Source organism: Taeniopygia guttata, chromosome 14 (assembly GCF_048771995.1).
Source record: "Taeniopygia guttata chromosome 14, bTaeGut7.mat, whole genome shotgun sequence".
In the NCBI taxonomy this organism is placed as follows: Eukaryota; Metazoa; Chordata; class Aves; order Passeriformes; family Estrildidae; genus Taeniopygia; species Taeniopygia guttata.
Window position 1 is genome coordinate 15,737,633 of NC_133039.1, and position 15,482 is coordinate 15,753,114.

Below are 15,482 nucleotides of genomic sequence, written 5' to 3' on the forward strand. Positions count from 1 at the left end.
TAGCCCCAAACTGCGCAATTAAATTCTTATTAATACCCCAAACAGCAGGGAACATTCAAGCCCTTAATTAGTGATTAACGGGAGACAGACAGAGCTTACAACTGCCTCAGTACTGAGGAACAGTGAGAGTATTTAGCTGGGTAAGAGGGGGACCTGTCTGCCCTGATTAGCTCCGGGTGGCTGCGCCAGGGGGTGAGGGGATTGCCATACGTGCTGGTGTGACCCTGACAGCCCTGAGTGGGGACAGCCACCCAAGCCAGGGTGGCCAAGCCCAGCCAGGTCCCCCTGTTGGCTCTGGAATCCCAGCATGGCAGCTGCCAACACCGGCCCAGAGCGGCAGCCTGAAGGAGAGGGGATAATGCTGGGCTACCAGGGGAGGTTTCTTCCCCAAACCTAGCTCATGGGATGATCAGAGGATCTGCAGCTTGTTCCAAGGGAAAAGTGGCCCTGGGCTAGATCAGGATGTGCCAGGGTCAATGATGCCAGGAGAAGGCCCTGCCAGTTACTCTGTCACCAATTAAACTGGAGGCAGAGAGGAACCTGCGCTGAGGGCAGTAAATCATTTACCCAGCAGTCCTCCTCCACTGCCCATTGCCTTCCCTCTGGGCTGCCAGCCTTTCTCCTTCCCCAGAGGATGGTGGGGGCATTCCAACAGGGACTCAGAACTGCCTTTTGGGATGACCTCTCTTGCCTTTCAGTGCTGCAAGGGGAAAACAAGGCCCCTCTCCTCCCAAAAAATTGCTCCTTTGCCACAGTTCTGTAGCAAAAAACACCTTGTCTTGTCTCTGTCCCATTATCTGGAGACTGTAGGAGCACCCTGGCTGTCAGGATACTTTACTGTGTCTCTTCCAGCCCTGGCAAAGACTGTTTGAATGTCAGCATCCCCTGTTCAACATCATCCTGTGCTACCCGGGGCCTTGGGCAGTATTTGCTGCTTTCCCACCGCACACCACAACCCAGAATTTGCCTTAAAAATCCCTATTTTCCACTGTCACCAGGAAAAAAGAAAATAGGTCAAAAGGAACAAGTCCCTGAAGGTACCTACAGCCACACTGGTGTTATTTTGATGCCTGCCATGTGATTTCTCACTAATCTCATAACTCAGGGGAGCTCTGGGGGCAGCCAAGGTTTGAGTGTGCTGGCACTAACCTTCTGCTTTACTCAAGCCTCCAAAAAACTCTTTTTTGCAGTTGGGGTTTACTCTTTCTCCCTGCAGCGTGCCCGTGGCCAGAGCACCGGGGCAGGCCAGGTGGTGTTTGATCTGTGCGGGGTGAAGCTCCGCCGGCTGCGGGGAGGCAACTTCACACGGCCGCCAGGCCAGGCCCAGGCAGTTAAATCTGGGCCGACACATTAATGAATTTCACAGTAAGCCTGGAAAAGCTCTCACCCAGCCTCCGTTTACCAGCACGGGGAGGGGGCCAGGGCTGGGGGAGCAGGGTGCCACGTTTTGCCGAAGGAAATCTTGTTCCCATTATCTTTTTGTGAGAGTGTTAAGTTGGAATAGGCAGTGCTTTGCCTTTTTATCTCACACACATGGAATCGCCCAGGAGGGCTGTGTGCTTCCTGGGGCTAATTTCTGCATCCACATGTAAGGGTGTGCAGATGTTTCTGTGCACATCTGTGCGTGCCTGCCTGTGGGCACATGTACAGCTCTGGGGGTATTTTGGTGCACGTCTGTGTGCACATATGTTCATGGGTATGTTTGTGTGCTTGTGCATGTTTGTGCATGCACACACAGGGACGTGAGCACACAGGGGCTGCTGCATGGGTTTCTCTCTGTGTGGCTCGTGCATACAAGATAGAGCCATAAATATAAAGAGCTGGGGGCTCGGTTGCAGGGGAGGGCTGTCACACAGCCTGGCATGAGGTGGGTGGTCTTTCTGGAAGGCCGGGTGGGCTGCCAGGGAACGGGCAGGGGGGACCATGGAGCTGCAAGTGCCCAGCTGGCACTGCCAAACTGCCTAGCTGCAGCCCTCCATCCCACACTTGCTTGCCGTCAGCCGAGCGGTGCCAGTTCCTACACGTGTCCTTCCTCCTCTGTCCTGACCTCACGGCAGCAGCCCCACAGGGTGGCGGATGCTGCACATCTGGAAGGCACGCTGGGACAGCCTGTGCTGTGCTGTGTCCCTCCCAGTCCCAGCACAGCCTCTCACTGCAGTGGGGGACACATGGGCAGTTCCAGCCCACCCAGAGGGTCCTGAATTTCACCTTCAGCCCTCATCCTCTCCCCTTCCCTCACAGCCTGCAACTGCAACCTGCACGCGCGGCGCTGCCGCTTCAACATGGAGCTGTTCAAGCTGTCGGGGCGCAAGAGCGGCGGCGTGTGCCTCAACTGCCGGCACAACACGGCGGGCAGGCACTGCCACTACTGCAAGGAGGGCTTCTACCGCGACCTCAGCAAGGCCATCACTGACCGCAAAGCCTGCAAGGGTAAGCTGGAGGGGCTCCGTGGGTGCAGATGAGTGACTGAATCTCTCTTGCTCTCCTTGCTCTCCCTTCCCATCCTTGGGGTGTCCTTCTGCTCACTTTGGCAGCTGCAGGTCAGCTCCAGCCACCACCTCCCTGGTCTCCTCTACCACCCCAAGGGCATCAGGCAGGAATTGCACTTTGAGCTTGGTATCAACTCGAGGTGGAGGAGGATTATAGGAAGGGAGAGAGCAGGTTGCCAGGAGCCTGGGAGGGTTCTGGTGTGTTTGCAGTTGCTATCTCCATTGGTCAGTATTTGGAGAGATGCTGGGGAGGTGCTGAAGCAGACATGACTAAATGTGCTGAAAACCTGTCTCTGATATGGACATTGTCTGGGATATAGACATGCTTGGAGTATGGTTTCCCGGCTCTGGAGGGCTGGGGATGCTGGTGAAAGTCACATCTCCCAGGTGGACTGTGCGGCTGGACCCCACATTGTGTTTTTCAGCTGTGGGATGGCTCTTGGGATCTGTTTTTGGGGAGACGCCGAACGCCGTGGCTCCTGGTAACCGGCCTTGAGCTGGCCAGGAGCCACAATGGCTCCAAACCATCAAACTGCAGTTTGACCTCTCAAGGTCCCTAGCCTGTGCCAAACATCATGGGACCTGTACCTCTCCTCTCCCTCCTCTTAACTCCTGGCCAAGCCTGTCTGGTTCCTCTTCCCTCTCCCTGCTCAGCCTGTCTATGGAGCCTTTTCAAAGCAATAGTTTCACCAAAGAATTTGAGATAAGAAAACACCCTGCCTGTCCCCAAGGACTGTTGAGATCCAGACTGGAACAGAAATGGGTGGGCAGAAAGTCACCCATGGCTGTTCAGAGGCTGAGAAGTCATCCCTGATCCTTGTTTTTCTGTCTTTGATTGTGAGTCCCCCCTGGAAGGGAGTACAGTGTCCCTCTCAGATTGCATTTTGCAGCTGCAGGGGCACCAGGCCCCTTCACTGCTGCAAGAACACGATGCTCATGTGTTTATGTAGGGCCTTCAGGAATTACTAGAGCTGGTTTTGGACCACTAACATTGTGGGCGTGGACCCAAATTGAAGGATTTGACTTTTGGGGTTCCCCTGTTAAGTGCATTAGTGCTGTTGGAGGTCTGGCTCATTCAGGCTGGGATATAATAAAGGAAATCCCTCCATTGCCTGGTCTGTGCCAGTGCCTCTTCTCATCCTTGCTACTGCCAGGAATGCATGAGAGGATGGAGTGAAGGGAGAAACTTCCCACATTTGTGCGGTGTCACAGCGGGAGCAGGGCTGAGAGGGCACTGGCAGGAGGAGCCCTACCTGCAGCCGGCTCATTAGCAAACTGAGCTAATCATTTTCAACAACCCAAGCAGCTGACTTGACACATCGCCCTCACAGCCCGTGTTCCCAGGGACCACAAGCGGTTTCCACCCTGTGGCCTTGGCCAAGCCATGCCACAGTTGTGGCTGTGGGCATGGCAACCCCTGGCACCACACCATTGATGAAGATTGTGTCAGGTGTCAGCCAGGTCCCAAGCTGTGCCAGGGGCCAGCATCCTCAGGGTGACACACGGGAGACACTGGGAGAGAGGAAGAGGAGGAGGCAGGACAAGGCATGCATCCTGGTGGTCTATGGCACAGCGTCCCAGAGTGTGTCCCATTCCCAGGAGGGGTGCTGGCTCTGCTGAGGCCAGGGATGGATGGCAGCAGCCCCCAGCTCCTGCTGCAGCACAACCAAACTGGGGCAGCTGTAGAAAAATTATCTTTTCCATGAGGATTCTGTCAAGTGCTGAGGGTTGGTAGGCAGCCCCGTCTCTCCCCCAACTCTTGAGAGGCACCGGGGTGGCTGTGCTGCCTCCACCTCACCCTTCATCTGCTGGAGGCAGCATCTCACCTCCCAGCCCTCCCCAGGGAACAGTTTCTCTTTTTCTTTGGATTAGGGAGGTTTAGGCTGGAGATCAGGAAAGGTTCTTCCCCCAGAGGTGCTGGCACTGCCCAGGCTCCCCAGGGAATGGGCACAGCCCCGAGGCTGCCAGAGCTGCAGGAGTGCTTGGACAGCGCTGCCAGGGATGCCCAGGGTGGGATTGTTGGGGTGTCTGTGCAGGGACAGGAGCTGGATTCAATGATCATATTTGGTCCCTTCTAGCTTGGGATAGTCTGTAATTCTCTGACTGGCTCCTTCTACTTTTGCTCCAAAACTGATACAATGCCAAGCAAAGTGGATGCCCTGCAGGCATTCACCTCTCCAGGGCCCCCAGCACTCAATTCCCATTCCCTGGGCATTGAGTAGCTCAGTTTTTGCTCCAGATGAGAAAGAGAGCACTTAGCAAAGAGCAACAATAGAAAAAATGCCAAAACCTAATAAAGCAAGCTGGATATGGCTGGGACCAGGGAGGATTACCGAATATACCATGGTTTGTGGGAGCAGGGCAGCTGCAGGTGCAGTGTTTCCTACCTGGCTATGGCTCAAGCCCTTCTCCATGCAGGGAATGGGGGAGGCAGAGGGTGCCTGGCTGGTTTGTGAGTCTTGCTCCACTACCTTCACAGGGCAGTAATTGTGAGCATTACAATGATGGAAAGTATATCTGATCCAAGGTGGCTCCTCTGGAGGGGACAGGGTGGGCAAAGCATCCCAGGATTTGATGGGATGGGGTGAGTGCAGATGCTGCAGTACAGGAGAAATGGCAGCCAGCAGTGTCTGGGCTGTGGAGGAGCAGAGGAGTGGGACAGGTGCCCCCTGGCAGACAAACCTCTTTCCCTGTGCCAAGCCACGGGCACAGCCTCTGCCAGGCTGGGCGGAGGATGTGCTTCTGGAGGGCTGGCAGGGTTTGCCTGTGGTTTGGAAGGCCTGCAAAGCTCAGCCAAGCCAGATGAACATGTGCACAGGGCTGGCCCCTGCCATGGTGCATATGTTGAGGAGGACCTGGCAGCAAAGGTGGTATCCTGGGTCTGGGGAGACAGTTCCTTGCTGTCTCTTGGAGAACAGAGTTAATAAAATCCCCGATGCTTCTGCTTCTTTGGCTGCCCCTCCTTCAGTAAAGCAGAAAGCATTTCCACCCCTCCCTTATGCGGAGGTGGATCTGCTGGGATTGGGAGCTCCTTAGAAGAAGAGCAAGGTCCCAGGTGCTGGCAATGGAGAGCTGGTGCTCCCAGAGAGGCATATAAATACATACAAGTGTGACAAGACAATTTGGATTTGTTTTTTCCAAAGATATGTCCCATACCTGCAGCACAGGTATCTACACTCCTGCAGGAAAAAGGCAAGGTGAGGATTGTCTCAGTGATGTTGAGAGCAGGCATGGAGGAGGTGGATGGGAACGGTGTGCTGTGGATTTGAACAAAGGCTTTTGCACCTGGCACAGCGCTGGCCCAGGGCAGAGGCTGGGCATCGCAATGAAGGCAGATGCTCATAGAATCACAGACTGGTTTGGGTTGCAAGGGACCTTGAAGATCATCTGGTTCCAATCCTCTGCCACAGGCAGGGACACCTTCCACTAGACCAGGCTTCAGATGGCTTGGTTAATATTCAGGAGGCAAATCAGTAACCCAGAGGCCAGGAACTACTACATCTTATTTAAACAAACCCCAGCATGTGTTACTAAATAACTCTTCAACTATATACAACTTCAACTTCAACTACAGTTTGCCTCTGCTGGGATGCAGCATCCTTGAAATGGGCACAAAATTACCAGCTGCAGATTGTGTCGAACTGAGCAGAGCCCTCGGCCACTGGCCAGTGAGCGAGGAGTGCTTCCCTCCCACTGCCAGCATCGCTGCTGGACCCTGTGGGATGGAAAAGCTGGGAGGATGGAAAAGGCAGAGCAACCTTCAGGATTAATTCAATGGTGCTAATTGAAAAGTCAAATAAAGGATGGCTGTGCATTAAACTCAGTAATTTAAACAAAGCTGTAAACTGTGAGCCTTTCTCCAATGAAAACTGGTGAAGCAGCAGCAGCTAAGCCTCAAGATGCAAAAATACCCTCAAAATGAGGTGCAAGACATGCTTTCTGGCAAGCACAGCTTGATGAGTTAAGCTCCAAGCTAGTGACTTAATCCGCCATTCAAGCTCCGTGGGCCAGATCCTGGCAGGCAGAGGCTGGGAGCAGCAGGGCTCGGTGTGTGGGCAGCAGTGCAGAGCTGCACCGTGCCCCCAGGCCTGCCTTCCCTGGGGCTGGGATAGGCTCTCTGAGCCAGCCCCTCCACAGGAGGAGGAAGGACGGAGATGCTACAGCCGCAGCTGGGATGGACCGTGCTGCACCGCGGGACCCATCAGGGGAAGCACTCTTGCCTGGGGTACTCATCCCGTGGGAATGGGAAGGAACTGTGTGTTTTTGTGAGACTGGGGGAAATCCCACTATGGTGGGGCACGTGGGCAGAGATTGGTCTGGAAGAGACCAAGCTCATACCCTGATGACTCTGGTTGGTTGTGCACTTTAACATGAGCAAAGCTGCCTTACTTACCAGTCTGGGTAAAACATCCGGAGTCACTGAAATCTGCCTTCCACCGCATGCAGAGAGATCAGCTTAGATGAACTGGATCCTGATTGGGCTGAGATTTATGTCTGTCCATGAACTTTACACCAGGAACAGACCACTGGGGCCCAAGAAAGGCCCTGTGTTTCCAACAGCCCTGTGTCATGCCAAGACTCCCTTGCTCGCTGCCATTTATTATCACAGCTGAGCCCCCAAAATATCCCTGTCAGAAAGATGTCCGCTTCTACTCCTAGCCAAGATCTGATAAGGATGGAGCATCTGGTCCCCATTAGAGGCTGTTCGCTCTGGTTTCTGCTGTGTAGGAGAGGGGCTCAAGTGCCATGGTGCTCCCACCAGTCCCATCTGGTGAAAATTAGGGAAACGGTAACATCAGGGGGCTGTGGGGGCGGGTGGGGGTGATGTTTTTGTTTTGCTTTGAAATCACGTTCAACTCTTACACTGATGGAAGCCAAGATAACCTACTCCAGCTCACTGCCAGCCCAGCTCCAGGCAAGCAGATGGTTAGGTCCTCCTCTGAGCAAGCATCTCCTTCCCACATCTCTCCATGTAGACATCCCTCAGTGAGTCCATCATCCAGTGTGACGTGATGGAGCATTCTTCTGAGAGCAAAGACAGCTTTCACCCACCTCAGGTCTGGCTTGTCCCTAGAGAGACTATGGTAGAAAGGTGTGCAGTTGTCCTTTACCCAGGGTGTCCAGGAGTCAGGAGGGGCATCAAGGCTTATGAGCTTGGGAAACATTGAGAAAACCTGCTTCATTCTAAAACCAAGACAAGGTTTGTTGTTTGTGTAAAAACCCAGTGTTGGTTCAGCTCCAGTTGACTTGAAAGCTCAGAGGTAGGGGAGCAAGTGGAGAAAATGTTTTTTACTGCTGTGCCAGGAACATCTCCCTGGAGTTGAGGTGGGGGGAAGATCTTAAATGAGAGCTGGTGGCTACAGACACCTGTGGGAATTGCAGAGGCTCCAGGTGTTCCTCCTGAGCATCCCTGCCAGCAAGGCCATACCCTGGCCACTCCCTTTGTCCACTCACCCTTCTGCCTGTGCTGATCACGGCGTGTGGGGCCACGCTTGGTCCGGACCCATGGGACCAGCTGGGTCTGTGCTGTGCCAGCCCCAGCAGCTGATTTCCAGTGGTGCTCTGGAGGGGTCCCCCTCCTCTTCATCGTTCTGGGACTGCACCTGGGGTACAGTTTGGGGTTTGTGTTGTGCCTCCCCTCTCAGATAACCATTTCTCTCTCTCCCACCCAGCTTGTGACTGCCACCCAGTTGGTGCAGCCGGCAAGACCTGCAACCAGACCACGGGGCAGTGCCCATGCAAGGACGGCGTGACCGGCCTCACCTGCAACCGCTGTGCCAAGGGCTACCAGCAGAGCCGCTCGCCAGTGGCCCCCTGCATCAGTGAGTGCCCCACACCTTGTCCTGCACTCAGGGACCCCCACAGGCACCAGGGGATGCCCCTTGGTCCCCCACTGACCTTGGATGGTTTGTGGTGGGTGGGAGGCTCAGACACGAGGCTGTTTGTCCTTATGGATGTTCTCTAGGAAGCAATCAAGTGGGACTCTCTAATCACTTTCTGGAGTAACATGGGCTTCACCTGCCCCAGTGCAGGAGGCTCTGGATGATCCCTTGGGTCAGTGCTTCCAGGTGGCTGAAACAGCTCTGCTGGATCCCATCCTTGGTACAGCACGTGTCCTCCTCACCCAGCTGAGCCCTGAATGTGGTCACTTCTGGGGCAAGGCCAGAGCCTACAGTCAGCATAAAACTGTGTTTATTGTCACAGTGGGTTTGAATTTGACCCAAGTGGCAGAGGGACAACTTCCCACCCTGCAGCTTTTGCTGGGCTGCTGGAGCAGTGGCAGTGCAGGTTACTGGTGGAGCTGGCTCCTCTCTCTCATTTCTTCCCCAAATTTGAGCTTAGGAAAGAAGTTCCCCCCCGTTTTGCTGCCAAGAGTCCTGAGAAAGTGTTATCTTTCCCCACATTTATCCCCGTGCTGGGCAGCCTGAGGTGTGCTGAGATCCACCAAGCACCCATCTGATGTCCAAAGTCAGTTCACCCGGGAAGCATCCATCCCTGGCGCACACATCCTCACACAACTGCTTAGTGCCCTTGGGGATTGCAGAATTGCAGCTTGGCCTAATTTACTGAGCTCAGTTTGTGCATCTCCAGGTCTATTCAATGGTCTGCAATGGTCAGGTCAGATTCATCCCATCAGCTATCTCTCATTTGCGACCAACCAACAAAATCTCTTTGTGGCCCATTTTCAGAGGGCTTTTGCCCAGTTGTCACCCCCAGAGCTGCAGATCTCATCCTTAAGATAACCTCTCCCTTTCTTTTCCAGAGATTCCTGCCATCAACCCCACCTCCCTGGTCACTAGCACAGAGGCACCTGCAGGTAAGTGCTCCATGTTCCTGGCCGAGTCCATGACCTCAGCCCTGCCCAGAGACCTAGGGGCAGATCCCGCCTTCCCTCTCCCTGGCCCAGCACAGAGGAGGGCTGAGCTCTACCAAACCATTTGGTGAAAAGTTAATGGTAAAATGTTTTGGTGAAAGATGTGACTGAGATTTAAAATCTTGTGTATTTCTTGAAAGGAACTGACTAAGACTGATGGACTTTTTCAGGAAAAAGCCTTGCCAACCCTTAGCAGGTTAAGACAGGGATTGTGACATATGGCACCAGTGGGTGCTTGGGAGCTGGCTTTGCTTAACCTCCTTTTGTCAGTGGCAGTGCAAGAGGTTTCTCCTGAGTGTCCTTGGCCTCTGCAGGACCCCAGCTCTCTGGGAGTGCTGGGGCAGGGGAGGTCTGGCAGGTCTCAGGCAGGCTGCAGGGCCCCTGTGCTGAGGCACAGGCTGCCAGGTCTCCCCTGGGACATGGGTGACGTGGTGCTCAGCTCATCCAGGTCTGCAGGAGAGAAGGGTCTGGGTACGAGCTGCTTTTCCTGGCTGTACAGGGTGATGGGATCATGGGTAACTGGACCACAGAGGGACCAGTGTCACTGCTGTGGTCACCCAGAGAGAGGTGACAGCTCCATTGACAGACTGCAGGCCTTGCACAGGCTAGGGAGGCATTGCTACCATGGTCCTCAGGGCTCCACAAGAGCTGCCCTGGTTCCCCAGACTGGAGTGCGAAGGTTGGCATCTCAGTATAAGCTGCAGGTTCACTTCTGCTCCTGCAGAGGCTTGGCTGGAGCTGGGCACTGCTGGGTGGGTGCATGGATGCACCTGCGCTGATGGATTAGGGTCCTTCTTCCAGCCAGGCCAGGGACCAAGGTCCCACAAAGTGACCTGAGCTCCTACCGTGGGGCACATCCCAGTGGCACCAAGCAGTGCTGTGCCAGCCCCTGGAGCCAGTGCCACCATGCTGAGCCCTCCAGTGCTGCAGGATGCACCCAGCAGGGTAAAGAGGGCTGTAGCAGGGCTTTCCTCCTTCCCTCCTCTTCCTTCTGCAGTCCGCTCAGCACTGCAGTGCCGCTGTTCCCAGCCATCCCAGGTCTGTCCCCGGTAGGGATTTCAAGCCAGGTGGAGGGGGAGAAGCTGGGAAAGAAGCAGCCTCTTCCTTCCTTGGGCCACCCCTCTTCCTGCTGTCCCCAAGAGCCTGGTCTTCCCCTGCATTCCATTGTGTTGGAATAGACATCCCAAACAATCCTCCCCTCCAAGCCGTGGCACATGCTCCGGTGAAGACAGCAGCTCCCCAACCCATTTTTAATGAGCAACTTTCCTGTCCCCTGTTTGGAGTACATCTATCCCAAGGAGGCCTACTCCTTTCTTGGAGAGCCAGTGCTCTGTTTGTATCCATCTCCCCAGCTCTCCTTACCCTGACCACCTTGCCTTGGCAGTGGAAAATGCCAATAGCCTCTTCCCAGGCTGGTGTGTGCCTGGGATGTGTTCTCCAGCCCGCTGGGAACGTTTTCCAGGATGGCCACTGCAGCCCCGTGATGAACTCGCTGGCTGTGGGAGAGAGCCAGGGACGAGATGTGTTGAAGAGATGGAATTTTTGGCCCCTCACAACAAGGCAGACACTGAGGGGCTGGAGTGTGTCTAGAGAAGGGAAAGGAGCTTGGGAAGAGTCTGGAGCACAAGTCTGATGAGGAATAGCTGAAGGAAATGGAGGGGCACAGGTTGGAGAAAAGAAGGCTCAGAGGGGACCTCTTCTCTCTCTACAACTCCCTGACAGGAGGGGTCAGCCAGGGGGAGGTCAGGCTCTGCTCCCAGGGAACAAATCATAGAACAAGAGGAAACAGCCTCAATTGTGCCAGAGGGGATTCAGGTTGGACATCAGGGAAAATTTCTTCCCTGCAAGGGTTGTCAGGCAGTGAACCAGGCTGCCCAGGACAGTGGTGGAGTCACCATCCCTGAAAGTGTTCAAACAGCAAGCAGATGTGTCCCTTTGCAATGTGATTTAGTGGGCATGGTGGTATTTGGTTCAAGGTTGGACTCAATGATCTTGGAGGCCTTTTCCAACCTTAATGATTCTGTGTTCCTCTGGCAGGAGTAAAGTGTGTGGATGGGGATGGAGAGGGGAGATGCACAAGGAGGAACCTGTAGCTCCTTGCAGAGCAGTGCTGGCTTAGCACACGTGGACCCCAAGGAGTAGTGCAGAGCCTGGGAGCTCTGCACAGCCTGGCACCCCACCCAGCACCTATGGGCACTGCTAAGCCCTCACAGCCCTGCCCCTTGAGGCTCTGCAAAAGAGGGGCTGTTTTCAGGACAGTGAGGAGCATCCCTGCCTGGATCTGGCAGAGGTTTAACTCCTCACTGTGACAGAGGGGGAGCGATGAGACCTGGAGTGCACATCCTGCCCAGTGGGAAGATGCTGAGCTGAGGGGATGGTATGGCTGCTGGGGGAAGCTGCATGGGACAGGGCAAACCACCAGCACCTCTGCTCCTGCCTGCCCTGCCCACCGTGCCAGCTGTGAGGAGAGCGCTGGGAACATCAGGCTTTGGGAAAAGGAAAAAAATGGGGGGACAGAGGGAGGGATTTGGCCAGTTTTATTGCCAGCAGAGAGTGCTGCGTGGAGCAGAGTTAATCAAGGTGACTCTCCTCCAGTGCTTTATAAATAGGAACAGTCTCACAATGATGTCTGAGCTGTTCAGCTGCACAAAAATAAACAGCACTGGCGGAGAGCTGTGTTGTTTACTCTGTTTTAGCGGAGTGGGTCCGCCTCAAACTGCATCCAGTTTATCTGTGGGTTTGTTGGTTTAAGATTTCTGGCTTCTAGCTCAAATATCCTTAATGCAATGTAGCTGCCTCTGCCCAGAGTCAGTGCCACTGGAGGATCAGGGGACCCAGAGGGGGTCCTGCTGCTCCTTCACTGGTGGGATCAGAGATGGGGGTGATGCTGCCCTGGCTGCACTGCCAGGGTTACCTGAACCTGGTGTGCTTGTCCTGCAAGCAGGGCTGCCAGCCATGGCCCTTTCTACCCACACCCTGCCTGCTCCCTGATGCCCCTCTGCCTACATCCCTCTGCCCCAGGAGCCCCCAGCTGTCCCTGAGCAGGACACTCCCCAAGGGGCCCTCAGCACCTCAGGCAGCCTCCAAGCCCCTTCTCCCCCCATTTCCCCGCCTCCTGCCCTGCCTCTGGCAGCAGGTGCTGGCTTCAGGAACAGGGGGACATTGTTCAGGGCTGCCATGCTCAGGTGCTGGGCTTCCCACCCCTCTCCCCATCCTCCTCCCTGCTGGGGTTCAGTCCCTGGGTGTGTCCAGGCTTTTCACTGACATTGCCATCTTCTGCATCACTTTTCCTAACTTTCTATTGCGTTTCCAATTTTCCAAAGCCTTTGAGGTCCAGCTTTGATGTCTGTGCCTGAGCAACTGACTGTCTTGGTGATGAAATGTCCTGGGTCCACTTCTCATAATTTTTATTATTATAATCTTAAAATATTTTCCATTTCCACTTAGCGAAAAAAAAAATAAAATCCACGTTCCCCATTAGCAGAATTAACAAAACTAGTGGAGTGCAAAACAGGGCTTTAATGGAATTCAAAGTAAGCAGTAAACGATTTGCAGCCATAGCACCTGATTAAGTTACATCTCCCTGAAAACAAAATATTCCTTTTTTTCAAGGAGAGGAGAAGTAAACCAGATGTACAAACCTGCCACCTCTCACACACACGCTCCCCCACAGGGATGGGGAATGCCCACGCCAGGCCAGTGGCTCTGGTTTTCAGCTGCCTCCTCCCACTCTGCACCTGTAGCATCTCCCAGGAATGCAGCAGTGTTAGAGCCGAGGCTGTAGCATGTCCCAAGGATACATTTGTGTCTGGGATGGAGCTGTAGTGAATCCTAGGGAGGCAGCAGTGTCAGGGATGGGGCTGTAACCCATCACAGTGATGTCTCAGTCTCAGAGATTGCTCTGTAACTTGTCCCAGGCATGCATTAGGGCCAGGATGGGGCTGTAGCATATCCTGGAATGCAGAAACATTTCAGGGTTTGTGGGTGCACTTTCATGCCATGGGCTGTGTCAGGTCTCTGCTGACCCCCAGCCCTTCTGTGGGGCTTGGCTGCCCAATCCAGCTGCACAGACCCAGCAGAAAGGCAGCTAAAAAAGCTCTTCTCCACACTGCCCTATGGAATGTGTAAAGCCACGGGCTCTCAGGGCCTGTCTGTGGGAGCAGCCCCATCAGGCACTCAGCATCCCAGGGAGGATGATCCATGCTCCACAGCTGTGTTGTGATCGGGACTGGGTGGCTCCCGAGCAGAGACCTCCCATGGCAAAACCCTGCAGGAACAGAACAGGATGCTCAGGGAGAGACAGTCTGGGGCAGAATCCTTCTGCCCTGACATCCCTTGCCACTTTCCAGCCACAGTACCCATGTCTGCCCCACACCCAGTGATGGAGGAGGCCATGTTCTCAGGGCTAAGGAAAGGAAATGTTTCCAGTTATTTGGACTTTTTTTTTTTCTTCCCAAGTTTCTTAGATAAGCGGAGCAGGAATTGATTCTACATTTGAGAAATGTTCCTCCACAGCACAAAGCCGTGGTTAAAAAAAATCCCTAAACTAATACTAAATTGGTAATTCCCAACACCATTTTCTGACTCCTTTGAATCATAGTGTTATGCTGTTAATCATGAGCCCAGGACAGTTACAGGATTTTTTTCTGCTTTTCTTTCATCCCCATTGCCAAGGGAAGAGGGTGGTGTGTTGGCTGAGTCTGCCCCACAGCCTCCTCCCAGCACACATCACCCCACACTCCACTAGCCCAGCACCCATCATCCCAGCCCAGGCCGTGCACCCTCCTCCCCACGTTGCCTGGTGTCCATGGGCAGGCCTGTGGCAGCTGGTGCCAGGGGCAGGATGGTTTCTGTGCCCCTTTGCCTGAGGAGGAAAGGGGCTCCTGTCCTGACGGGCACTCCCCAAAATAAGATGGGAGGCTCTCCCTAGAGTTCCTTTCATGGAGCAGGAAAGGGAGGAGTGGTGTGTCAGGTTGGACCTGTGGCCTGTCTCAGGGGTGCTGTGGGGTCTGGGATGGGGCTGTAGTGTATCCCAGAGAACACAGCAGGCTGAGGCTGTAGCGCATCCCAGGGATGCAGTGGGTGAGGGCACCTTCAGCGCCACTGCCAAGCACTCCAGCACAGCCCACCCCCTATATGGAGAGGCCCCAAGGCCCCTCTGTAGCCACCTCAGCTCTTTCAGGGGAAGCAGCAGGGCCAAGGCAGCTCTGCCAGCCCGGGCAGAGGGGCAGTGTGGCAGCATGGGGGGCTAAACTGAGAATCAGAGCTTGTCCCCCTCTGCCAAGAATTAGCTTCACGCTGCATTGCTTCTATCACTGGCAAATTTAGAACAGGTGGCATGAAGTCCCAGATAAAAAGGAGCTGAGCAGAGAGGAGAACTGCAGAACCCAGGGTGAGTTTGTGCTCCTGGGCTTCTTCTTTCCTCATTTCTCCGCCTCCCCTTGGCACAGTGCTCTGTTATTCCCCATCTTCCCCCACAGCTTTACCTCCATCCCCAGTGATCGCTGTGGCAACCCGCAAAGACAGTTTCAGAGGCTGCTGGCTCTGTCCTGGGACACGGGGCCAAACCAGAGGGAGAACCTGCAAAAGGCAGAGAAAAGAAGAAGGATGGGCTCAGAAAAAAACATGCTATTTGGAAAGAGATAAATTGAGATGTTCAAAGGAAGATGGCAGGGTAAAGAAAGAAGGCGAACAGGGCTGCTTCGGGCAATTGTTGGGATCAAAGGCTTTGGGGAGAAGGAAAGAGGCATTACCTGACCTCCCTCTGCTTGAGATGCAAATCTGGAGGCTTTAGAAATGCACAGAAAAAAGCTTCCTGGAGGACAGGAGCCTTGGGGGACAACAGGGTGGTGGAGGACAGCCTGATGGCCTGCCCAGCCCCTCTGGAGCAGCCTGAGCAGGGGATGCCTAGGCAACAGGAGTGATGTGGTAGACCAGGGCCACTTCCCTCACCTGTCTCCTTCCCACAGCCTGAGTCCCCTCCCCACTTGTGGAAACCTGCCACAGGTCCCTGGAGGGGCTATCCCCTGAGCGTTCTTCCCACCACTCTGGCCCCTGAGAGCTGAATCACTCTGAGGATCATGACTCCCTTGGTCTGGTGTCACACCTGCCTTTGGGTC

The 15,482-nt window shown here is 54.6% G+C and overlaps 1 protein-coding gene across 2 annotated transcripts in view; it reads left to right on the forward strand.

Annotated features, from left to right (window-relative positions):
- NTN3 (netrin 3) overlaps nucleotides 1–15,482 on the forward strand; it is a 32,523-nt gene that overhangs the window by 14,469 nt on the left and 2,572 nt on the right. For both annotated transcript variants that reach the window (XM_030284850.4, XM_030284849.4), the window contains 3 exons: nucleotides 2,242–2,430; nucleotides 8,162–8,311; nucleotides 9,253–9,306. In XM_030284850.4, the coding sequence (XP_030140710.1) occupies nucleotides 2,242–2,430; nucleotides 8,162–8,311; nucleotides 9,253–9,306 (393 nt within the window). The remainder of the gene's footprint in view (nucleotides 1–2,241; nucleotides 2,431–8,161; nucleotides 8,312–9,252; nucleotides 9,307–15,482) is intronic.